This window comes from Thermobia domestica, chromosome 9 (assembly GCF_964235325.1).
Source record: "Thermobia domestica chromosome 9, izTheDome1.hap1.1, whole genome shotgun sequence".
Classification (NCBI taxonomy): Eukaryota; Metazoa; Arthropoda; class Insecta; order Zygentoma; family Lepismatidae; genus Thermobia; species Thermobia domestica.
This window is the reverse complement of record NC_137462.1, coordinates 171,026,610-171,052,622: the sequence shown is the minus strand read 5'-3', so window position 1 is coordinate 171,052,622 and position 26,013 is coordinate 171,026,610. Positions and strand designations below refer to the sequence as shown.

Below are 26,013 nucleotides of genomic sequence, written 5' to 3'. Positions count from 1 at the left end.
ATCCAAGGCGAGTCTAGGAGGCAATGACACCGTTTACGAGCTTTTCGGTTTGAGTTCCGGAGAAGCAAGTATTCCAGCTCGAGCCAAAAATCATTAAAAGTTATAGGGCATCGGGCAAACATGTTCAAAAATGCCCGGCCCGGATTTAGGGCTGTCAACGGCTCGAGCTGCTCAGGTCACAGCTCATTCACTATCGAGCTGAACCGAGAAGTTGGCCGAGCTTACAACTCATCCAACCGAGCTGGCTCGAGCCATGGGCTCAGTTGAGCCTAGTCAAACCGAGCCGATGCATTCATTTCAACCCAGCCTGCTCAAGCCATCGGCTCAATTGAGGTAGTATTAATTCAATTGTTCGTATTTATTTTAAATTGTGTTTGCTCAGTTTCTGTTCTTATTTAGTTGACATTTTTCTGTCCTCCCTGCCCCTATAGTGAAAGCGGTTTCAGGATGAATCACATGATTGACAGGTGGACCGTGTGAGAATGCACCACACCTGCAGAATGATTAATCCGATAAAGAAGACGGTGCGAAATTGCTCGATAATGAGCACTGTGTGAAACTGTACAGTGCGAAATCGCACGGAATCATTTTAATGGTTTTGGGTAACCACTTCCAACCTCTGCCAAATGTAAATTTAGAACTATCGTAGATATTAATAATGACGAAATTCTGTGTCAAAACCTCTTGCATAATGTGTGGAACATTGCATCTTTCTTCACCATTTGGTGTTCCACCGATGTATAGTCCAAACAGTTTATAAGATAAAAAAAATCCCTACCTATTACATTGAAACCTATAATTTCCGGCAGCAAAATATCTTAAGGTCTAACCTCTTTGAAATACAGACCAAATATTAATAGCCCAAAACACTAAAACTTGATGACCCAATCACCCCAAACGAAATACTATCCAGCCCAATAAAATTTTCGTCAGGTCCAGTCACTTGGAAGGGCTTCAACGTAGGCCCCCCCAAAAACTTCGTGAAGGTTCAACTATTTCAAAAACAGGCCAAATCTTGAAATCTACTACACTACTAGTCGACACAAAGTATTGCCAATTCTAGTAAACGTATTTGTCAGAAATGTCATATTAGTGAAGTTGGCCCCGACAAAAGAAGCAGGAAAATCACTTTTCAAAAAGTTTAATAGCCCATATTTCGGAAACTATAATAGCCGAAACGCTAAAAGATGCTGACCCAATCAGCCCAAACGAAGTACTATCCAGCCCAATAAAAATCTCGTCTGGTCCAAACACTTGGGGGACTAACGTGAAGTTGGCCCCCCAAACTTTGTGAAGCTCTAATTCTGTTACGAAAACAGCCCAAATCTTGAAACTTTCTAAGCTGCTAGTCGACACAAAGTACTGTAAATTTCCATAAACATGTTTGTCAGAAATATCATATTAGTGAAGTTGGCCCCGACAAAAGAAGCAGGAAAATCACTTTTCAAAAAGTTTAATAGCCCATATTTCGGAAACTATAATAGCCCAAACGCTAAAAGTTGCTGACCCAATCAGCCCAAACGAAGTACTATCCAGCCCAATAAAAATCTCGTCTGGCCCAAACACTTGGGGGGCTAACGTGAAGTTGGCCCCCCTAACTTTGTGAAGCTCTAATTCTGTTTCGAAAACAGCCCAAATCTTGAAACTTCCTAAGCTGCTAGTCGACACAAAGTACTGTAAATTCCAATAAACATGTTTGTCAGAAATATCATATTAGTGAAGTTGGTCCCGAAAAAAGAAGCAGGAAAATCACTTTTCAAAAAGTTTAATAGCCCATATTTCGGAAACTATAATAGCCCAAACGCTAAAAGTTGCTGACCCAATCAGCCCAAACGAAGTACTATCCAGCCCAATAAAAATCTCGTCTGGCCCAAACACTTGGGGGGCTAACGTGAAGTTGGCCCCCCTAACTTTGTGAAGCTCTAATTCTGTTTCGAAAACAGCCCAAATCTTGAAACTTCCTAAGCTGCTAGTCGACACAAAGTACTGTAAATTCCAATAAACATGTTTGTCAGAAATATCATATTAGTGAAGTTGGTCCCGAAAAAAGAAGCAGGAAAATCACTTTTCAAAAAGTTTAATAGCCCATATTTCGGAAACTATAATAGCCCAACGCTAAAAGTTGCTGACCCAATCAGCCCAAACAAAGTACTACCCATCTCAATAAAAATCTCGTGTGGCCCAAACACTCGGGGGGCTAACGTGAAGTTGGCCCCCCAAACTTTGTGAAGCTCTAATTCTGTTTCGAAAACAGCCCAAATCTTGAAACTTCCTAAATTGCTAGTCGACACAAAGTACTGTAAATTCCAATAAACATGTTTGTCAGAAATATCATATTAGTGAAGTTGGCCCCGACAAAAGAAGCAGGAAAATCATTTTTCAAAAAGTTTAATACCCATATTTCGGAAACTATATTAGCCCAAACGCTAAAAGTTGAAGACCCAATCAGCCCAAACAAAGTACTACCCTGCTCAATAAAAATCTCGTCTGGCCCAAACACTTGGGGGGCTAACGTGAAGTTGGTCCCTCAAACTTTGTGAGGCTGTAACTTTGTTTCCAGAGTAGCCCAAACGCTCAAATTTGCTAGCCCAAACAGCCCAAATGAAGTACTTTCTGGCACAATAAATATCTCGTGTAGCCCAAACTTTTGGGGGGCCAACTTCACACAGGCGCCAATTAATCATGTCGTAGTAATTTTCAGCTGTAAAGTTTAATTTCGGAACAATGAAGAAACGTGGGCGGCTTGATCTTGGAGTCTTATGGCTGCGGCACTTTTTTTTATCCTTCTCCAGCCTAACGTTCGAATATGCGGATGTTCATCTTCTGTCATCGCTATCAGCAGGTTTTCATGATGAGCGTAGTATCCGTTTGTTTGTAGAACAGAATAAACTATGTGTTTTAGATTTTCTGGCAGAAAACGTTATAGCTTAACTATGCTAAAAAGATGCATGGCGCCCATTTCGCACGAAGGATTTCGCCGTATTGAAAACCAGACGGGAGCGTATACTTTAACAATGTACTGGCAAAGTAGACACAAACTTGAACTAGGTTTATCAGTACTGATGTAGTGTCGAAGCATCCTACAGGCCAATGTAATTCATCGTGAATGTGATAATAGTCCTGCTTTTCTGTTTGCTAGATCGGTAGTAAACATTTCTGTAGCAACAGCCTTACAAATTTCAAAGAGATAATTCTGGTCGCTGCTTATACCATCTGGTTCTTCCATTTCAGACACCCATTCAACGGGAATGGGTGTAAAGGAGACGATCGGTGAACGTTCACAATCCTTTAATTTCTTTCAGATGGGACCGGAAAAAGCGTTGGGTCCGGTCGTCCCACCATCCAATTCGGTAACCAGATGTCGAAATGGCAACTCGTTGGTATGAAGAAGGCAAATGAGATGCTGCAGTTCCTTTCCTAGGGATCTTTGTATCTGACATCACGCCGTTATACCATCCTGTGTTCGTGGCTTCACCATCGCTGCCGACTGCCTCAAGACTTGACACGTCGTACTGATTCTTCTCTAAAAGCTCCAATATAGAGTCGGCAATATCCTTGCCAGTGCCTGACTTAGGTGTGGCATGACCCAAGTATTCTGAACCGGGCTCCGATAGAACTGTGATATGCTTTTCTGTAACCTCTCGTCCCGTTATTTTTCTTGCACAAGGGTTGATTCAATTTTTCCGTCGAAGTAGATACTTGTAATCGCCCGGCCTAGGTGAGCCTTTTCTTTCTGGATCTTCTCACCCAGTTTAGCTTTACCTCTTCGTACCTTAAATCTGTCAACAACAAGATTTTTGTCCTCGGGCGTTATGAGTCTCGCGTAGTGAAGTACGGTAGAAGCGATCAAAGCAACCTGTCTGTTTGAAGCTCCAGTTCTAAACGCTGCCTCCGCTGTATTTTGAAAACAGATGCGCTTTAGGCTATGTTTCCTTCTTGGTCGCGCCTCGAAGTCAGATCCCGACGTGCTTCCCGATTCAATAGCTTCGCTGGATTACCCTGACGACGCCAGTATCTTTGACCTGTACCTATGCCTAATCCCACTAATTGGTGGACTTGCTTCAACACTTCCAGCGTCTTTCTTGGTTGTCTGCCCCTTAAATCTGCTCACTTTACGAGAGAACATCTTTGACAGAGATTTGCTTGTTCGGACGTCAATGTTACCAATGCTCATTTTCCGTGATGTTCTCTGGTCCAAAAGAAACTTGAATTCTCGTTTTGGAATCTTGCGTGTCCTCTCACAGTTGCAATCTTCGGCGGTTTTACATTTGCAAGACACAATATCAAAAAGAGACTAAAACCGTTAAAGCTTAAGCCGCAATAAACTGGCCTGTTGGATTGGTTGGCCGAAGTACGCAATATTTATACAACAGCCGAACTTCGAGCGAGACTATTCTAGAAACGTCGGCGTAGGTTCTGGAGCCAACAAGGCGAGCGGGAGGTGTGCGAATCTTCTGGAAGGAGCCGGACGATGCGACGACGCTCGAAGAGCGTGGCCAAAGTAAGCAACCACGAAGTTGTGTAGCCTGCCGCTAGATGGCATTTGCTGTCGGTGTACATAACAAGCGAAGAGTTGCCAAAAACAAATCGTGTTATATCAAGAGCTATGTCTATAATCATCGTTAACGTGACATTCCAAACAAAATCTGAACATTAATTCCAACAACTGAACTAATATGGCTGTACTTTGACTCATAAACATTTCAAATTATTTACTGGCATTGCTACAAGTTTCTTTTAATAATATAATTGTATTATAGCCATCAGGTAACTCTAAAAACGACCACAAGTAGCTTTTCTGTCATTTGTGTTGTGCGTGTTGCCTAACCAAACACTTAAAAACTTTAAGTCCGTTTGGGCAGGGTAAGGAGTTGTCCAAAAAATATTAAAAAATCAGTAAGGTCGGTTACACTAATGGCACCTTTTCCGTACTAGCCGTTATCGAATTTCCAACGAAAGTGCAAAATACTCCACCTTACTGTTCAGTCACGTGATGTGAGGAGCCTTCCTCACCATCTATGCATCAGGTAAGAGAGTTAACGTGGTGGAGGCCTCCTCCTTTAAAACATACACTCTTATATTAAAATTTCGTTACCTTTTCACTGACTCATTTTCCCTCACTTGCACAAAGACGGTACATTCTCGATATTTCGTGTAGAAAGAGAAAGGTAGATCTAAAAGTAATGATGTGGGCAGGGGTAAAAGTGGATCTGAAAAGGCAGGGGGACGCATGACGTCACACCGTCCCCCGTGCCTATCTTTGCCCATTGTATTTTTTTAGAAAGTGGGAGGACGACGAGACAGATATTTTCTGAAAGTTAATGGACGGCGTCCTCCCGCGTTCCCCTTCACTTTTACCCCTGGATGTGGGTAATAAATTCATAAATAATGAGTTTAATTTACTCTTTTCTACTACAATTAATGTGTAAGTTGTTAGTGTAGTTTAGTAAAATCAGGTCGGGGTATACGTAAATTTTAAACTGATTGCAATACCGATCATTTTTTTGTTATTTATGCTTTCATCTTAATTTGTGGCGTGGTTATTCTAGATACCAATTGTTTCTAGAGTATTTTATAGTAGCCTATCATAAGTTTACAAAAATACTGTTTTTTTCTCGAAAATTACGCATGAAGATTTTCGCTCACGTATATGATTTTGATTGGTTCAATCAGATTTATCAATTGGTATATGTCTTCTATTTGGACATTTTTATTTATTTAATAATAATAATAATAATAATAATAATAATAATAATAATAATAATAATAATAATAATAATAATAATAATAATAATAATAATATTGTTGAAATAATTATTTTCTGCTAATCAACAAATAAGTTTATCAATAAGAGCCGAGCTTAATTTCAAGACTAGTTTGGAGATTGCATGTATGTATGAATTCATATATATATATATATATATATACGGGTCTAAGTGTGGGAAGGGGGAGGGAATATAGTAAACAGTTTGAAGAGGAAATTACTATGTTTTCCTGTCTCTCATTAGATTGGGACCTATACACTGTTAATTGTCTTTCATTAGAGGATAAAAATACATACTATCAAAATTTTCCCAAGACAGAGATGCCTAGAATTCATGATGCTCTCTGTAAAATCTTTTAAAGTGCTGTTATGTAACGCTCGCATGTGAATTGGTGTAGGCCTATTTATGCTGAGAATTCCAGTATGTTTAAGAAACAAATAAATAATTAAAGAAATAAGGAAAGAGTGTGTGAAGGGAAAAAAAGGAAAGCTAAAGAAGGATTGTGTTTCTGTTCTTGCTTCAAGAAAAATAATGCAGAAATAATAATAGTAAAAAAAAAAAAAAAAAACAACGGAAAGAAACATTGTGATGTAAATCTCTGAGAGAAGACTGTCAATTCGTACAAAAGTCAGGAATGTGTTGGAGAATATGAAGCAACATAATATCACACTCCAGCAATATTTTCAGAGGTTTTTAGGGTCTTTTCCAACTTGGCATTTTCTACATCTGTAGTTATCAGGTCAGTATAGTTCTGTGATTTTAGAGGCTGTTTATATACCAAGGTGGTTGTGCTATACTAAGGGTACATTGTTACCAGTAAGATATAAATAAGACGAAAAAACAATAGATTCTCCCGCCTCTTCCACTCTTCATTTACAAAGTGCTATCTAACATTAATTAAATAATGCTCGTTATCTGCTCTTTGATTCACAGTATTCAATATAGTACAATACGAAATTCGGGAATTAGGTGGTCTCTCAAATATCGTGCTCGTGATATATTTGTTTGTTTCAATTGTTTTTGTAAGCACCGTTAAGTATGCATACAGTTTAACGTGAGTTGCAACCACTAGAAATCAAACCCAGAACTCTCGCAACAAAGATGAGAATCCAAATGATATGTCGGGGCCGCGGTGGCTCTGTGGTAGAGCGTTCACCTCTGGTGCCTGGGGTCTCAGGTTCGATCCCAGCCCCCGCCAAGTGAACTTTGTGGTGGACAAACACCGTGTGCGAGGGTTTTCTCGGGGTTCTCCCGTTTCCTCCCACTTCCTTCATTCCACCATTTCATTCATTACTCATAATCACCGTCTCCTTTTGCCTAACCGGCATAACCGTGGGATGTAAAACTCAAAGATTTCATTTCCAAATGATATCTCTATAAAGAAACTCTGTACAACAGTAGGAAAAAAGGAAACACTTGTTCGTAATCAACCAGAATACACTATTTATACCAAAAAAATGTATTAAACATGAGATCGATCATGAATGTAATTGTTTGAAGTCTTAGAAGCTGTTAGGAATGCTACCTATCAGTGCCTTACCAACTTTCTCTTTATTATTTTTGTGCCGAATCGGTCATCCAGAAAAACACCTGACTTCATCGCACAGTTGTTCAGAAGTGCAATAGTTTCTGGTCCTCCCAAGTTGGGAATTGGAAGGTTAATCACTCTTTCCGTAAAATCCCTGCTGCGGATGATCGCCTAAATCACTAATCTACTGCAGGGGAATAATGCTGCTGTTCAATATAATGCCTCGGACGAAACCGGCCTGATTTTCTATTGAGAGTTGACGAAGATTATGGACTTAAGAGGCCTCATCCCGGCGAAATTAAAATACTGCTAATTTTACAGTAATTATGTGATATCTTGAAATGGATAAAAGATAATCAAAATGTGGAACAAGAGCGCCCTAGACAATATTGTTTTGTGTGAGGTACCGTCATCACAAGTCACCTAGTGGCTTTCCGTTTTCAGCCGTTTAGAAACGCGAAAATAAATGCCGATTTTCAAAAATGCTCGAAATCGAAAGCAGATAAGTGAGTCGTGATAACGGTATCTCATGTAAAATGATATTGTCTAGGGCGCTCTTGTTCCACATTTCGATTATCTTTTATCTATTTAAAGATATCACATAATTACGGTAAAATTAGCGGTATTTTAATTTCGCCGGGATGAGGCCTCTTAACTCGCACTGCCTACTTTTTTTTTTTTTTTTTTTTTTTTGGTAAAGTGGACTACTAAGGGGTGTCATTTTGTGCCCACCTGTTAAGATTAAATATATCTCGCAAAAGAAACAAATTAGAATCTCTCACAAAAATCTACAGTGGCTGAAATGAACAGTGCATGGGATAAGACTAAGCGCCAAACTTAGAAAAGGCGGAATACAGCTATTTATTATACTGCCATCTAGAAGTGACACTTCTAAATGTTAGTCACATCTCCTACCAACAGGGAAAAGGGGTTACTTTGTGTCCACCAACTTAAAATACTAAAATTATGAGACATACCAACGGTTTAGCTGAACATGTTGAGCAGTAACATATTTTTTTTTTTTTTTTTTTTTTACAATTTTAAAGAAAATATTAGAAGAATATTTACAAAAAAAACATACCGTGATGGGCACAAAGTACCCTCCCCCCCTCGTTGGTAGTGTGAGGGCCAAATTAGGTTTATGGGTCAGATTTCCATTTTAAAATTATTTTGAACTGGGAATGGATAAATGGGTATGATTTTAGACATTGACGGATACAAAAAGACCATTGAAATAGGATAGAAAGGGGGAATTAGGTGGAGGAAATAATTGAGCGGAAAACTTCTCAAAATTTATATTTTGCGTTCCAGTATATTTTTATGGAATTTAATTACACCCACATTTTGGGTGGGTAGATGCTTATCAGAAAAAAAAATGTTTAGCTTAATTTTGAGAGGGTGTAATAATGACAAAAGAAACCAAAACTGATTTGATTGAAAAATGACATATTTGAAACCAAGTTTCAGGTTTGTGTGTATTTTGGTTCGAGTCTCAATAAATCGCGCATCTGTTAATGTTTTGATCCTGATATTATACTGCTGCTTAAAAACATCATAAGGATGGTGCCGTGAAGAGTAGCAATCTTGAATCCTCCCTGTAAGGTAGTGAAAATTTTGTTAAAATTTGTTCCTCTCAATTACTCCCACGAGGTAATTCGGTGAATTAGCGGAATGTTTAAGTGAACATTTTTTGCTTAGAATTCATTTAAATGCTGTGCTTCTTTATATTTTGTGGTGTACACTTTTGTGTTAGTGCGTTGTGCTTATTAAGCTATTTTATTCAACTTAGGGCTCCAGTGGCCGTTGCGTATGCCAATAGTGCTGATGCTGTAAATATGACCTGTTTATCAATCCAGAGTCCCAACACATGGTCTATTGTGATAGTTTACAGTTAATTAGCGTTAGTCTTTCTGCCTTCTCCTATGTTTGTTTGAATATCAGTGCCTGTTCTCATGCTTTTTCTTAGTTTTTTACGTTTTCGGCCAGTTACCACTTACATTTTTTTTTCGTATGTGATACATTTTGGATTCAGTTCACAGGATAATATGCTGGGTGTAACAAAAAGGTACGGCAAAATTTCAGGGGTGGATTTCTTATGGGAAGACAAGCAAGGAAATTCATATGACCTTATGTCGGCAAATGCATCCTTACAGAGTTACGGCCATTGAGCCAACTGACGGTGTGAAATAGTCACATTCTGGTCGCCCCTCAATATGACTCATTTTAAACCACAACAACTCAGTCTCTAATTACGCTAGGAAGATAATTTTGGTATCAATGTGTTCCCGAAGGACAAAGCTTTTCGCCAATATGCATTTTATGTATGTGAAGTACCATGCGGATGGGGGAGGGTAAAGTACGTACTTTTTCGTTTTTAACATCAGAATTTTCGGCGTGCCATTCCTTCCTCCTTGGAGGTACATTCATAAAACTTGGTATATGAAGCAATGAAGTAGTCTATTATACTGTAATACCTACCCTGTATGTGTACTTGTTGCGTAAAAGTCTTCTATGGAGCCGCCCTGAAAATAAATAATCTTCGTACTGACTCAAAAAATGGGCCAACTTTGCCATTCCCTTCCTCCCCCTATATAAGTAATAAGTACGCAAGAGGCTATTACCATATGGTGGACTACTTCATTGCTTCATATACCAATTTTTATGAGTGTGCCCTCAAGGAGGAAGGAATGTCATTATCAAAATCCTGATGAAACAAACGAAAAAGCACATACTTTATCCTCCCCCGTCTGCCGTGGTATCCCATACATACACAAAATGTATATCGACGGAAAGCTTCGTCTTTCACAAACACACTGATACCAAAATTATCTTCCTAGTTTAATTAGGGGTTGAGTTATTGAGCTTTAAATTGAGTCACATCAATGGGTGACCAAAATGTGACTATTTCACACCTTCAGGCGTCTTAATGACCATAACTCTGTAACGATGCATTTCCCGGCATATGGTAATATGAACTTTTTTGCTTTTGTGCCCATAAGAAATCTACCCTTGAAATTCTGCCGTACCTTTTAATTACACCCTGCATAATTCGAACAAAGTATATATATATATATATATATATATATATATATATAATATTAGAAAAAGAAGGATTATACCCCAATTCAATTTAAACATAGGGACAATATTTCCTAGTACCGGTTCACGAGACGAAAATAAACTTGCTGGAATACGAGTCCCATAAAGTCCGAAATCTTTTGAAGTACCGGTACTTTTCTCCCCAAACAATATACAATTTTGCAAGTTATTATTTCATTCTCATTCGGTAAGCTGAGAATTCATTCAGTGAAAACTTACAATTGAATAACCAAAAATGATCCTTCGGGAGTGATTATGCCCCATAAAGTCCGAAATCTTTTGAAGTACTTCCCTCCCCAAGCAATATACAATTTTGCAAGTTATTACTTATTCGGTAAGCTGAGAATTCATTCATTCAGAATTCATTCAGTGAAAACTTACAATTGAATAACCAAAAATGATCCTTCGGAAGTAATTATGCACTGTACTGGTTTGTTAGAATGTTTTAGTAGTAACTAATAATTAGATAGTTCGATGGTAGATCTGAACATGAATAATTTTAAATAATTCTATTTATTGATAATCTTGATACGAAAAAGTTAAGTAGGAAAAATAAGACAACAAATTTACTCAGAAGTAGAGCTGATAAGAGAGTAATATTATCATTCTTCCCAGATTGAGATAAACGTAATTGTTTCACTTAATCTAGTAAAGAACAAAGTGTTTCAGTGATATCTTCATTTGCACTACTTTTAAAAGGATGATATATATGTAGGATCTTTTGAGTATTGCATTCTTACCGAATTTACTGTTGTGTATATTTAATTAACCCCAATTACTTTGCTTTTATTATTAAAAATCGTAGTAAAGGTGATTTTTACCAGAGGTAAGTAATCATAGATAAATAAATAGACAAGTAACATTTTCACGTATACACCGGGCGAAGGAGTTTGGTTGATGTGACGTAATGTTTTCTGAATTAACATTAAGACCGCAATAGGTAGTGAATTTCTACTACTTCTGATTTTAGCAAATAGAGTGGAGATGGAATGTATATTCTTCAATCGTTTAACTGATTTCAGAAAACCTCTTCTCCCTAACTATTGCCATTTTTACTCTGCAGTGATCAATGTTAAAACCGGAAGTAACTGATTTATGCTACTTTTGGCTTGAACAGAAGGTTAAGAGAAACGATGTTACCTACTCTTAGAACGCTAAATCGATTCTAAAACCGCTTTCTTGGTGTTAGGTCTATGTAGATCAAGATTAGAACCGGAAGTGGCAGTGAATTTCTATCATTCCCGGTTTTAGTCGAGAGTTAAGGATGGAAGTAAAATGTACTTGTATCCTTGGAACGCATTATCGATTCCAGGAAACCGCTTCTGGCTATCTATTACAGTTTTTGCGCTATAATGATTAACGTTAAGACAGGAAATGGTTGATTTGCACCACTTCCGGCTTTAATATAATGTCCATCAACGAATTTGATTCCTAACTTTTGACCATGTATATCCTGGCCAAAATAAATGGTGATCCATCAAATAGTTCTTAAGATTTTCTTTCCTTCCGGATGGATACACACACACAAACACGGCAAGTATTAAATGGAGTTTTAAGAGATCTATGCTTCTCAATAAATAAGTAAATACATAAATAAGTAATTGACGTGATATACCACTAAATGTTATTTTCAAAATAACATAAAATTTAATCGTTAGAGTGTACTAAGCTAATTTGTAGAGCCGGGAGCAAACATTGCCAATTACAGTATGTTACCATTAAACTTCTAGTGTCCATTCATTCAATGAATTTATAAAAAAATACATAATAAACTACACAGAAATAGAACAAACTTTGCGCACCTACAATAAAGAAACCATTTGTTATAGTAAAATGCGTGAAGGAACAGCAGGTACGAACATCCGTGATGTTTATGTACTCTGAGATATCCAGATCCATTGTTGTTTGTTTATTTACTGAAGTCTAGCGTCTCTTTGCACCACCGAGTCTATAAGTATACGAGACGAGGTCTTATACAATTTTAGTTTAAGGTGAAATCTAAAACCCCCGTAAAGTGTTCAAATTTTTATGCTCCACCGGAAATCGAACCCGAGACCACGTCCATGCGGGATAGACGCGCTAGCCATTGGATCAGCGGGAGGGCCATCCAGATTTGGCTGTCTCTATAGTGAACCACCCTTACGTGAGATTCTGAACCTATAAGTTGAAGCTTATTCTACTTTATTCATATTTTTTTTTTTTCGGCAACTTCAGTTAGTTTCCATAATTTTCGAGCTAAGACAATTTGAGAATTAATTTTCGCCCTTTGTAACAACTTGTAACTCTTAAATGACTATATATCTTTCTTCTTCTTCTTCTTCTATTTTTTTTTTCATGATTGATAAGTAGAGACCGGATGTTAGGCAAAATGCCTATTCTTTAATATTAAAGATATGATCGAAAATAACATTTTAAAGTTTATATGGGAGGTTATAGTTTCGATTTAAGCCATTTTTATTTTGCCTATTTTGCCTATTTCGACCTTTACTGCCTAAATAATTGCTTTAGTGCCTAATGTTGCCTATTCTATGCATTTACTTCAAAATAACCCTTCATTGGGATAATATATAATTTATATAATATAAATAATACATACATATATACGTATATTACGTATACGTATACATATATATTACCTATATATACGTACGTATATATTACAAACATGTGCTACAATATATATATATATATAGGGTGAACTTCAAAGATGTGCACATACTTCGGGAGGTGATTAATGATATCAAAAGAAAACAAAAAGTCGTCTTGTATTTTGTCGAATTCCGTATCGTGTACGAATGATAGTGGTGCCAACTTGGAATCGAAAATCGAATCTTGACAATTGCAACGCAACCGAAAGATGTACACATACTTCGAGAGGTGATTCGTGACATGAAAAGAAAACAAAAAGTCCTCTTGAATGTTACGAATCAACTCCCGAAGTATGTGCTCATCTTTCAGGTTCACCCAGTATATATGGAATGCATAACAAGCTTCGTTTTTATATATACAATAAAAGAAGATATTAACAAATAAGTATGTTTCTAAATTCTTTGAACATTATCTATGACCTGAATCTATTTTTTAACGGTATTGAGTATTTATCTTCATTATTTCAAGTTACATTTTAGTGCCTATTTTACTGCCTATTTTGTAAATTTTTGTGCCTATTTGCCTGCCTATTTTCCAGGTTTTTAGTGCCTAAACATCCGGTCTCTATTGATAAGAAATTAATAATATGCATTCTATGATACTAACAGTATCTTAATGCTGAACAAATACCACAAACTAGGATCGTGGCCCAGTTAGCTCCTCTAGCCCAATCTAAAAACACAATAGCTATCCGATCTTCTTTTCTGTTTCCAATTTTTATTTTCTAATTTAGTTTTTAATTCTGAGATTTTTTGAAAATGTCATTTCCAGTGTTTTTCTTATACAGAAGAAACGAAGTAAAACTGAAATTGTGTTCAGTTTTCAAAATTTATTATCTATTTATTTGCTTTTTTGACAGTCTGCAACTATGGTTCAAAAGCTATTGGAAAAGGTTGAAAGAATTTTGAAATGAATCGGGGGATACGGACAAAATCTCGCGGGCGAAAATCCTGCGTAGACAGAAGCTCGCTACTCAAAACCTCGCGTCCCAAAATCTCGCCTAGCCAGAACCTCGCGTGGCCAAAACCTCGCCGACCAAAATCTCGCTTGGCCAGAAATGTTGCGGGATGTAACCCCTCCATAAAATTTACCCAACGAGTTTTTTAATATGCAATTCCGTTACAAATAACAACAATAATAATAATAATAATAATAGACTTAAGTAACATATTTATTTTAGAGATAGGAAGCGTAAAAATATTGACGAGTTGTAATGAATTGATTTATAAATGTAAAATGAACACACAATCTTCAATCCTTGGATTTGAAATCGGTCAGAAATGAAGAATGATTTAACCCCTTCCCCTTCTCCATTGCTTGCACATGTGCACTATGTGATCTAAAAAAAAAATGCACAAAAGCTTTTCTTAAAATAAAATCATTCAGTTTTGGTGGAATATAGCATAATATTTTTTTCTGGTAATTCCCAATCATTTTTACTGCTTGGACTTAAAATGGGTTAATAATAAGGGTGTGAATTCCCCTTCCCCAATTTTAAATAAAACATTTCCAAGAATATTTATGTTTTAAAATTTTTTTTTTTTTGCACTCTCGGGTGCGAGGAATATTTATACAAAATTTCAAGATTCTACGACTAATATTTTTATAAGTCAATCAGTGAGTCAGTCGATTTATTCTTTCATTATATATAATTTTCCAAAGCACGCGTTAGAAACTTTTCCTCGTAGTTATTTTAATGCAATTATGTGTTATTATTGTTTTAATTAACTATTCTGCCTTCTGGCAGGTCCTGGAAGTTTTTTTTTTTTTTTTTTTTTTTTTTTTTTTTTTTTTTTTTAGATTTTAGATTTAGGCCTGGAAAAGTTTCTTCCACGTTTCTTGATCTTCAGCTTTCTCTTTTAACTCCCAATATTTTCTTCTATTTTTCAAATTGTCGATCAGTTGTGTTCTTCTTCATATTCCTCACCACTTTCCTTCCATCTCTCCTTCTATGGCGGTATGAAGAAGACAATTTCTTCGCAAGATGTGTCCAATGTAATTGGGCTTTCTACGAAGGATGCTGGCTACAAGCGTCCTCTTCTCTGTTATCTATTTTAAACATCTTCGTTTGTTACTTTCTCTGTCCATTTTATCTTCTTCATCTTCCTCCAACACTACATTTCGAAGCTCTCCAAATATTTCTTCTTTAACTTCTGTAATGTGCAAGTCTCTGAACCATACAGTCCAATGCTCCATATATAGCACTTGACCAACTTATTACCAAATATATACATATTGCAATATATAAAACATTATACATCAAAGAAATCGTTGTGATAAGGTTTTATACTGACATTTGTTTCCTAGGCGAGATTACGTACTGCATAGTTTAGGCCAGGCGAGACTATATGTCGCGAGATTTAGGACCACGAGGTTCAGGCCAGGCGAGATTTTGGGCGGCGAGGTTTAGGTCCGCGAAGTTTAGATCCGCGAGGTTTTGTGCCTAAACCGTGAATAGATCCTAGTAATATTCAAGGCATCATTCATTTTCCCTGATTAATGAAGAAAGTCAGGGAAAACGTTAGTTGGGATGACAGGAGCCAGAAATCGAGCACAGAGCTCCAGATTAAAAGACCAACACTGCACTGAATTCTGTATCTCGTTGGTAATTTGTAAGTATGCATTGGAATTTAATTATTCAATCGACCTAATACTTCAAATTTCTCGTGACAATGCCAACACGTAGCACCAAACTCCTGCATTCAACTAAACACAAAAAAACATATCTGTCCGCGTTACACAAACGATTCCAAGGAAAAAGTCAGCTCCGTAGACCAATACCACTAATTGAAACAATTGTACTAAACATAACTACAAAAACAAAACCAAAGAACAGTTCCCTGAGAACTCTCTAAAATAAATAAAATCACGCTATAGTTCATAAACACTCCATATTACAAATGAACTGTGTTTCAAGTAACTTCCTCGATTAAAGAAACAACAGTGTAATGCAGGCATGCGAATAAGCAACAAAATTTTACTAGCCCAAGAAAAAAGCTACTAGCTCACATCCCATAATAGAAGTCATTTACTTAATATTCAATACTCGCCCACACCGATGAACCACTCGCCCCGGGCGAGTGGGTGAATGGTTCTTTGCAAAAAGAAAAAAATCTTCGAGTTTTACGTCCCACGTTTATGCCGACTACGCTAAAGGAGACGATGATGATGGGAAATGAGTGAAATAATGGAATGAAGAAAGTGGAAGGAAACGGGAGAACCCCGAGGAAACCCACGTACACAGTGTTTGTATACCACAAAGTTCACTTGGCGCGAGCTGGAATCGAATCAGAGAGCCCATGCCACTGAGCCACCGCGACCCGAGTGGTTATTTGCATCCCTGGTGTAACGAACAGTAAATATGAATGTAACTAATATTTCTTGGAATGATTTTTTACAAAATATTTATCCGTTTCTAAAGCAACAGTGGGGGGGGGGTTGAATCCTTACCATTTCGAGCACTTCCTCAAGCCAAATCAAGATTCAGGATACAAGAAAAGGCTCTCTCAAACTCAAGATCAACAGCAATGCAACAACGACAACTTCATACACACACCAACTAATAAAAATCTAAAACAGTGATAAAAACAAAGAGCTTTTGAGCAAAAATCTAATTCTTTTTCACAACACTCAAATTATCATTCGTTCGTTCTCTTCACATTTACTTCTATACTTTGATTTAGTTCCTATGTCCATATTTCTTTTGATTCACTATTTATGTTTCTATATAAATTTTCCCTTTCTAATATCCATGCCTCCCTTTCCACATTTTCTCCACAGTTTCTTTAGTCATTAAGGTCTTCTTATCTTGATTCTGATTTCAAACGTCCAATGTCTTCCCTTCAGACCTATGTAAGCGACGTTTCCTATTGTTTCCACCGCTGATTAGTCTCTATGCATATATCTTTTTGAATTTAGATAAGATAGGTGTAAGCAGTTTCGCCACAATAAGCTTTCAATGCTCACTGAAAACTCCTGAACATTGATCTGGTAAATGCAACGGTTGCAACAGGTAGCTTGATATTTCTGGTATCTTTGACAGAATTTGTTCTATAAACAAACAACTAATGCTTTTCGAACATAAAAACAAAATACTTGCAAAGTTGGAAACTGTCTGACAGGGTAATAAGCTATTTTGCCAATTCGCTACTCCGCAAGCGAATCATTTAATTATCGGAAGATACTGAAACTTGGTGCAAAATTATTCTATAGTTCACATAGTATGAACTTGACAGTGTTCACCCAATGTTGTAATCGAAGTGATAAAAACCTATTTCAACTAAAAACTTATTTCAAACTGAGTCCAAACCCAAAGTTTGATGGCCAACAACTCAAGAGCCAAATACTTGAACACTACGGTATTTCAAACGAGTATTAAGCTTTTTAAGCTCTTCTGTAACATTATTTCAAATTTGGTCAAGTGAAGACCTTTAGTTCCTGAGCTATTGGCTATCAAATTTCGGTCTTGGGCTTAACAAATGTTATGAGAAATAAGTTCAGTGTGTATTTATAATTAAGATTTTCTAGAAACCAATAAAGCACCATTTTTTCCGCTATAGGAAAATTTACTAGTTCTAACAATTAGTCCATCTCCTGTCTCACTTTTACCACATAATCTATTGGCTATTGCACCGGCCTTTTGTTTAACCACAATAACGTTAAATTTTCCGTTATAATTATGCATTTATTCCTTTTCTCTCTGTCTATATCTCTGATATTTTTATAATTTTTCCTTTGCACAGTAGTTGCTTGGGAGCCTCGAGTTTGTCGTTTTTCCGTTAAATATATTAGAACTGGTTAATTACGTCGTAATGGGAGCAAATAGTATCACTGCCGACGCCCCCATTAAACCATAATTATTTATTCATTAATGATTAATTACGTGCTTCAGCACGCTTTAACATAGGTATATCAGTTTCCAGCACATGAAGAGTGCGATCTCATGAACACTATGCATAGTTATATATCGAATGTTTGTGATGTTTTGCAAGGTTGGCCTACATATTTGAGTCCAGTTCCCTGAGAGCTATCAAGAAATTCAAAGGTATTGTTTCTTGGAGATCTGGCATCCATGTACTTCCTGGAAGCCTTACAGGCAAGTACCTCGTAGAAGCCTTACATGCATGTACTTTCTGGAAGTTTTACATTCATGTACTTCCTGGAAGTCTTACAATTAAAAACGCATTATGGTTTACGATTAATACTAGTGAATCTTAAAATATTAATATAGAAATATGAAGGAAAAATACAAAGAATTCAATAGGAAAGGAAATTGTGCCCGTTCGTATTTTTAATAATTATATAGGAAGGTATAAAGATCTTCGGCAGGCTTGTCTCTTGTGGGTTTAGATCAAGAAAATTTGCACCGAGATGTACGAGATGATACTTACTGAAATCGAGGAAGAAGAAATAAGTGTTCTCATTTTTCGTAATGTTCAAGGTTATTTGTAATCTAATATTGTCATGATTGATTTCTATGTCTTCCAGGTATGGAATCATTCCATTACTTAATCTACATTGCGATGGTTTCAATGTGTATTGTGGACATTGACGGAGCAAGAATATTGGTTGCTATACCTATGAACGTCCAAAGCCACAAGAACGTGTTTCTACCTATTATAGAAGAACTGGCAGCTAGAGGACACGATGTAATATCAATAGTAATGAGTAAACACCACAAGGAAATCCCACGAGTGAAAGAACTTGTGATTTCTAGAGATCCAAAAGAAGATTGGTTGGTCCAAATCAGAGAAAAATTTTTCGGCAGCAAACTTGATATGTCATGGTTTGCGCTATGGCATATGTTTGATGGCATGGCTGATATGTGTAAATTTCTTCTAAAACACCCGTTAATAACGCAATTGATGAAATCGACGGAACATTTTGATCTGTTTCTTTTAGACGCGTATCTTTCTGAATGCCTTCTTGTGCTCTCCCATCACTTTAAGTGTCCACTTATACTCGTTGCTCCATCTTTACCCATGCCATGGACTAATAGTGCACTAGGAAATCCAAATATGTACTCGTTTTCTCCGTTCTTTATGTCAACATTTTCTGATAGAATGAACTTCTTAGAAAGATTTGTAAATGTTATTATTGCAACATCCTCTACCGTGTTCATTAACCATTTATATCTTCCTCGGATGCAGCGAGTAGTGGAAGAACAACTTGGAGATAATATTCCTTCACTGTATGACCTACATAAAAATGCCAGTGCTGTACTAACTAATTCTCACTGGTCTCTTGGATACGTTAAACCAAACATGCCTAATGTTGTTGAAGTTGGAGGTCTACATTGTAAGCAGGGGAAACCTTTACCAGAAGTAAGTCCTAACAGATAATCAAATTTTGAAAATTAACTATTAAGACTAAAACATAATATTGCATGCCCACTTTACAAAAGAAGTTATTAATTATCTTTTTTTCCTAGAAAGTAATAAACAAATGATATTTAAAACAGTACTGGAAAGCAAGAGCAATGATTCCTATCTGAAGCTGAAAGAGGCACATCTTTGGATCAATGCTTAAATCTGGGAATTCGACAAATTGACACACTCAGCATATAATAAATATGAAAATGAAAGAAATTAAGAGTAAGACATTAGATTCCATGTGCAAGTTCCCAAAGGGGAGAATAACTTATTTTTTCCCTAGGAAGTAATAAGAAAATTATGTTGAAGACTCTGCACTCTGGTAGGCAGGAGCAATGATTGCTCACTGCGACTGAAATAAGCAGGTCTATGAACCAACGATTGAAACTGAAAATACAACGAGTTGCTTAATACAGTATATATATATATAATGTGATATTGATTTGTTAGTAAACTGTGAAAGGACAAATGCTTTCTTTTGCCCAACTAGTCTGTTGCTTATATCAAGAGACCAAAAAAATTAAATTTATCAGGATATTGTTTTTTAATTGCTATTATTATGTGCCAAAATCTTTGGGAAGCTCTGAGCAAATGGCAAGAGCTGAAATTTATGAGTAAAAGTTTTCATATATTTTCTTCATGAAAATAACTTGTTCTTAAAATGTACGTTTGTCTTCTCCATCTATTATACATCTATTTCTTAACCCTTTGCGATCCTTTGTCGAATGGGATTTGATATTTAATTTTGTTCATTCCCGTCTAATGTCAAGATTCGACTTGTTTTTGCTACATCATGGTAATAATCTGCCATTTGGAATCCGGAACCTGTTCAGAACCTGTAAGAAACTGAATAGTAAATGCTGTAATTTAGCAAATAAATTGAGACTTGTTCAGACACACTCGAAAAAACTATTTAAAAAAAAAAAGATCGCAAAAGATTAATAGACTCTTCAATGTACTCTTTCTTCATCCATTGTTAAACAACCTTAATCTCAGCCTTGAATATTCACTAGTCAAGTGTTATTCATCAAACATGACCTCTAGAATTACGATGGTTTTGTCATTCTTCTGCTACCACTCGGCAATAAATCTTCACCACGTTTTAACACTTTTAAGAAATGCGACAACATCCATATTTTAAGTTTTCTGGTGTATATTTACATGAAGTAAGTATATCAAAGGTTACATTATAATTATCGCTGAAAATTCTACATGAAGTAAGTATATCAAAGGTTACATTATAATTCAAATTTGCAATTCATTCTTGTTTATAAGGATTACAGATTAAAATATGACTGGATTTTAAAAGTTGTTTACCATTACGTTTAAATTATTGTCACAAGTGAAGAATTTAATGTGAGTATCAAATTACATTCTAGAGCGTTATAGCAAAATAAATTGATGAAACCATGACGATATATAATCCTGTATCATGATCTGACTTTCGATTTTGTTTCCAGTATTTTCAACAGATATTGTATGCTGTGTACATTGTAAGCACAATTAACTTCAAAACTATCTTTTCGATTCTTTTGAATATAAGGAATAAGATATACCTAAAGTAGAGTAGCAAATGAATTTTGTATTTAAGTATGTATGCATGACTGTGCAAACTCAAAGATATTGAACTGATTTTAACTCCTTGCGTTCGAGGTGTCAATTTCCTATGTGCGGGCTGTAATACCGTCTTCATTTACTGTTAAAAGACTGTCTAGACCAGGGATGCAAATAAGCAACAAAATTTTACTCGCCCAAGAAAAAAACTACTAGCCCTAATCCCACAATAGAAATGATTTACTTACCTTAAGTATGATACTAAATACTCGCCCGCACCGATGAACCACTCGCGCCGGGCGAGTGCTTATTTGCATCTCTGGTCTAGACTGTTATTTAGGGCATAGTTATTATGCAAGCGTGAAAAGAGCATTTACATTACTGATAAAAAAGAAAACAATTATTTGAATTGTGGAACACTAGGACTGAAAAAGGGAAATTCTGATGTTTTGAAGGGATTTTATGCTGCTTTGGCTTGGCAACACTGACCGGAGAACAAAAACAAAGTTTTTTTTTTCCTTTTCACATCTCAAAATACGATCTCCAAGTTGCTATCGTCAAAATAAATACGTACGTGTTGTAATTGCATGTTCCTTAGGCCTGCCATCTACAGATACAAAACATTGTTTTGTTTTCTGTCAGTAAGGTGCTGTCACCTAAGGAGAAATAGTAGAACTAACTCGTGCCTTGCATCCACTAAAAAAATTCATCATCTCCAGGATTAATACGACCCTTAATAAAGGATATGTTTTCATGGCATCGCCATGGATGTCACTGTTATTTTGCAATCAAGTATTTTATGGCATCCACATGGATGTCACTGGTACCCAAGGGGTTAATGAAATATTTCCTCTCACCATTCCTCATTGACATCTCAGAAGTTAGAGGGTATGTCAATAAACAGGTTGAATTTAAAGGAGTTGATAAATAATAAATCATAGGAAATTCTTGAAAAAAAATGAGGTGCATAAATAATGCATAGTGCAGTATATACGCTTCTAAGCATTGCAATTTGGACGGAGAGATTGCAAATCAAACAAATTCCCAATTTAATTTTTGATAATGTATTCATAAAAACGAAGTTAAAATTTTGGTCAATTGTTAAAATTTTGTTTCCTTTGACAGGATTTGGAAGAATTTGTATCGTCGTCACAGCAACATGGTTTTATCTACTTCAGTCTCGGATCAACAATACAAGGTTCCAAAATGCCTGAACATCTTCGATTAAAATTATTAGATACCTTCCGAAGGCTACCCCAGAAAGTTCTTTGGAAATGGGAAGGAGAAGTCATGGCTGATTCCCCTCCGAATGTTAAAACTAAAAAATGGATGCCCCAACAAGATATACTGGGTAGGTTTCTATTTTTCACCTTTCTTAAGCATCTTTGGGTATGATTCAAAAAATGTGAGATTTTATTGTTTTGTATTCGAGTTGTTAGTTTCTTCTCACCCAATTGAGCCACTGAAGACATTTCTTGATATTATGTACTGCATGTACATATATTATGTGTGTACGTTAAAATACCGTTTAGAAAATTTTCGAAACAGCTATTTGGATCATAGTTGACTAGTTCTATTAAAAATCGTCTACGGCAGAGAATACACACATATTAAAAAGAAATTCTAGATTACAATATGAATTTTCCTAACAAAATAGTTGGCACTACCTTACAGTTCAAAATTTGTTCATTTCTTTCAAAATTTGTTTCTGGAAACTCCGGATCCCTGGACCTCTTAGTGAGTCCGCGACTAACTCCACATTCACAGAACACACTGAATAGATCATGTTTTCAGATTTTTACTTTTAATTTCCTCGATATTACCTAGATAGTAGCGAAAATGGAAGTGTTGTGTATAGGGGGAGGGAATATTAACATGAGCTCAACGATAGAATACTCGTCCCTGGACGTAAGAGATCCGTGGTTCGATCCAGATAATACCAAGTTTAATAAACGAGTGTCATCTTTATTCGAAAATTGATGTATTCATCCTTGTATATGCACATGTTTTTAGCAGATATTCAAAATAATACTTCTCTATATAAAGATTGCCAATAAGAACGTCATAACTTTGAAATCGTGTTTTGGCTTGATTTGATTTGGTTTCAGTTTAGCGTTCGTTTCAGAAGCGAGGCTATATAAGACCTACAGTTTAACATGGGATCCGAACCACTTGAGCTCCCGCCTGGAATCGAAACCGGATCTCCCAAACCAAGCGTGCGTACGTTAACCGCTTAGCCACAAGGAAACTGCCATGTTCTTGCAACATTAACTACATAGGTTGGCAGTGTTAAACTGTGACAGCTGTATCCAAACATTTGAGGCAAATTAACTGGGATAAATCATAATTCAACAACACATAGAAATTATTCAAATTTACTATCGAAATAAGACAGAATTGGACGGATTCTATGATGAAATGGTGATGTGAACTAGTACAGATCACGTTTCTCTCTCCCTTTGGGATTATTTTCTATGGAGTGATCTGAAGTCTATGAGAATAAGCCACAAACAATTCGTGAACTGCAAAGAAACATTGAACGCACCACTATGAATTTACTGCATGCAAAAGTTATGCAAAATTGCGACCCTCAGAATTAGGGTTGCCAAATAGAATCGAAGGCATACTCAGGGGCAAGTGGCATTTGAGTATTTGGAAATTCAAATTCGAAATTGAATTGTTTGTATCAAATTTTTTCATCAGCACACTTAAAGCTACTCACTACAAATATTACCATTAATACTAACCAAACAGTATACTAAATTAAATGTAAAAAACAAACAAAAACATTAGCGATTATAGACGCCTTCCTTATTAATTATATTTTTGGAGCTCGTCGCTGTTGAAGAAAAATCTTATTATTACTCCTAAAAAGTGTGATATCGATTTTAAAACAGAGATCTCGTTGTACAGTTCATTTCTATGGAAACTACTTCTAAATATCTTCCCCACCTCTGTCAAATCATTACATGAAAGGTGTTAACACTGTGAGATAATGCAGATGCAACAATGAAAATAATTTAAACCTAGCCTTTTGTTGTAATAGAAAAATAAAATTCTTGTAAATAACTAAAACAACTAAATAGAGCATCTTATAAGGTATGAATGTAATAGATAATATTATTAATTTAACGTTTAATTATAACAGATCATTTAACATTTAAGCCCGAAAATTAAGTTTGTTGACCCATAGAGCCACAGAATGTATTTTGAACCTGGACAATCATCCCAGAATCCATTTCACTCATCGTATCAGAAGAGACATATGAATATTATCATCAAAATACAGGATAATAAAAAAAATAAAATAAATAAAACCTCACGGATTTCATTTGGGTCTAGAATTTCTAACTGAAGTCCGATTTTCATATGGTTTGCGACAAATCAAGGAAGGATGGGAGATTTATGAGACTATGTTTACTGGTTTAAATTCATCCGGAGTAATATCGACCACGCCTCAAGAAAAACAGCAAAAATTCGCCAGTGTACCTTACAATTCAAATTGGGTTTTGGATTTTTGAAACGAAATTGCAGAATACAAATAGTGTTAGCGAGAATACAAATTAAGTGTTAGTGGTAACACTAATAAATCACATGTTGAATAGCTATAGCCAGTTTCTTGTGATAAACACCGGAGAGACTTCTTGGGCGATCTAAGGAATCGATAACTGACATCTCCCGCAACACCCGTCTTCAGAGTTTTATACTTCCCTGTCTCACCCAAGAGCGATCCTGTTTCTTGCAATTTATTCACTAGCGACCATATTATGTTCTTGTCTGGGGCAGAACGTGAAGCAAATTTGCTTCTAAAGCCCTTTGCGTAGCAACAACAGATTTGGTTCTCCAAAAACTTTTAACGATAAACTTATGTTGCTCCAAAGAGTACGGTACAGTATTCTCACTATGTCCTGATCATACTCACAAAGTAGTACAGAACTGTATAGTACAATTCCCAATACAACGGCCCAGTTTCCTATATCTTATTCATCTTGGCGAGGTTGTCATCTAACGAAAAAAACTCAAGTCTTCACACCACACCCCATCTCATTCCAATTGTAGGATACACTGGCGAATATTTGCTGTTTTTCTTGAGGCATGGCCGATATTATCCTAGAGGAAAATGCACCAGTAAACATAGTTCCATAAATCTCACATCCTTCCTTCATCATTTACCACAAACCACATGAAAATCGGACTTCACTTAGAAATTCTAGACCCAAATGAAAACTGTGAGCTTTTTTTTAAACTGTATAATACTATTGGTTGTTTACAATAAAAATAATGCTAATTCATTGTCTTTTGTAGTTTCCGTTCTATTCCATTATGAAGTTCTCACGTTCTTATTAACAAACTGTCTATATAAAACTTTTTGGTACATTAGCTAGGGTCTTTTTTCGTTTCGATTCAGAACTACCTTTAGTCTAGGCAGATATCCTTTTTTGAGTCCACTTACGTTTTAGTACAAAGTGTGTGTGTTTTTTATTGTTAGTATTTTCTTCCATTTTCGCAGTATGTTATTATTTTCTTCTCCCATATGTTCTCTCTTTTAGAGCCTAAAATTATAAGTAGTTTTACCTTTACAATTCTCATATTTTTTCATGTTTACATTACTCTAGTTCTGAAGTCACAATCTAGCCGGCTTCCTTTGTTCGCAAGACGACAACAATAAAATATTATTCTCTTGTTAACTATATTGACAAAAAGATTAGTTTTTTGTTACATTTGGACGATATATACTGGCATGTCTAGTTTACCATCCTTAGGAGCTTAAAGTTTTATTTCGTAGCTTTGTTACGGAAAGGAATAATTACTTTTCAATGATAAAACCCATATTTACAGCAACGCAGTAAGCAATCAGCTACGGCTTTAAATAAAATGATTTTAAGTCCCATTTTTATGCCCTTCAGGGAAAAGAAAAAGGATAATTAATGAAAGTGAAAGAATTTGTGAATGAGAATGTGAAAGAAAACTGAAAAGCACCGAAAAAACGTACTGACAATGTTGTTCCCAAAAAATTCACACAACCTGGGATCGAACCAGGGACTTC

At 36.1% G+C, this 26,013-nt stretch overlaps 1 protein-coding gene across 2 annotated transcripts in view; it reads left to right on the top strand.

The window, feature by feature from the left end:
- LOC145695209 (UDP-glycosyltransferase UGT5-like) overlaps positions 1-26,013 on the top strand; it is a 227,318-nt gene that overhangs the window by 149,322 nt on the left and 51,983 nt on the right. For both annotated transcript variants that reach the window (XM_081772197.1, XM_081772196.1), the window contains exons 2-3: positions 18,529-19,364; positions 22,092-22,317. In XM_081772197.1, the coding sequence (XP_081628323.1) occupies positions 18,531-19,364; positions 22,092-22,317 (1,060 nt within the window). In that variant the 5' untranslated portion in view covers positions 18,529-18,530. The remainder of the gene's footprint in view (positions 1-18,528; positions 19,365-22,091; positions 22,318-26,013) is intronic.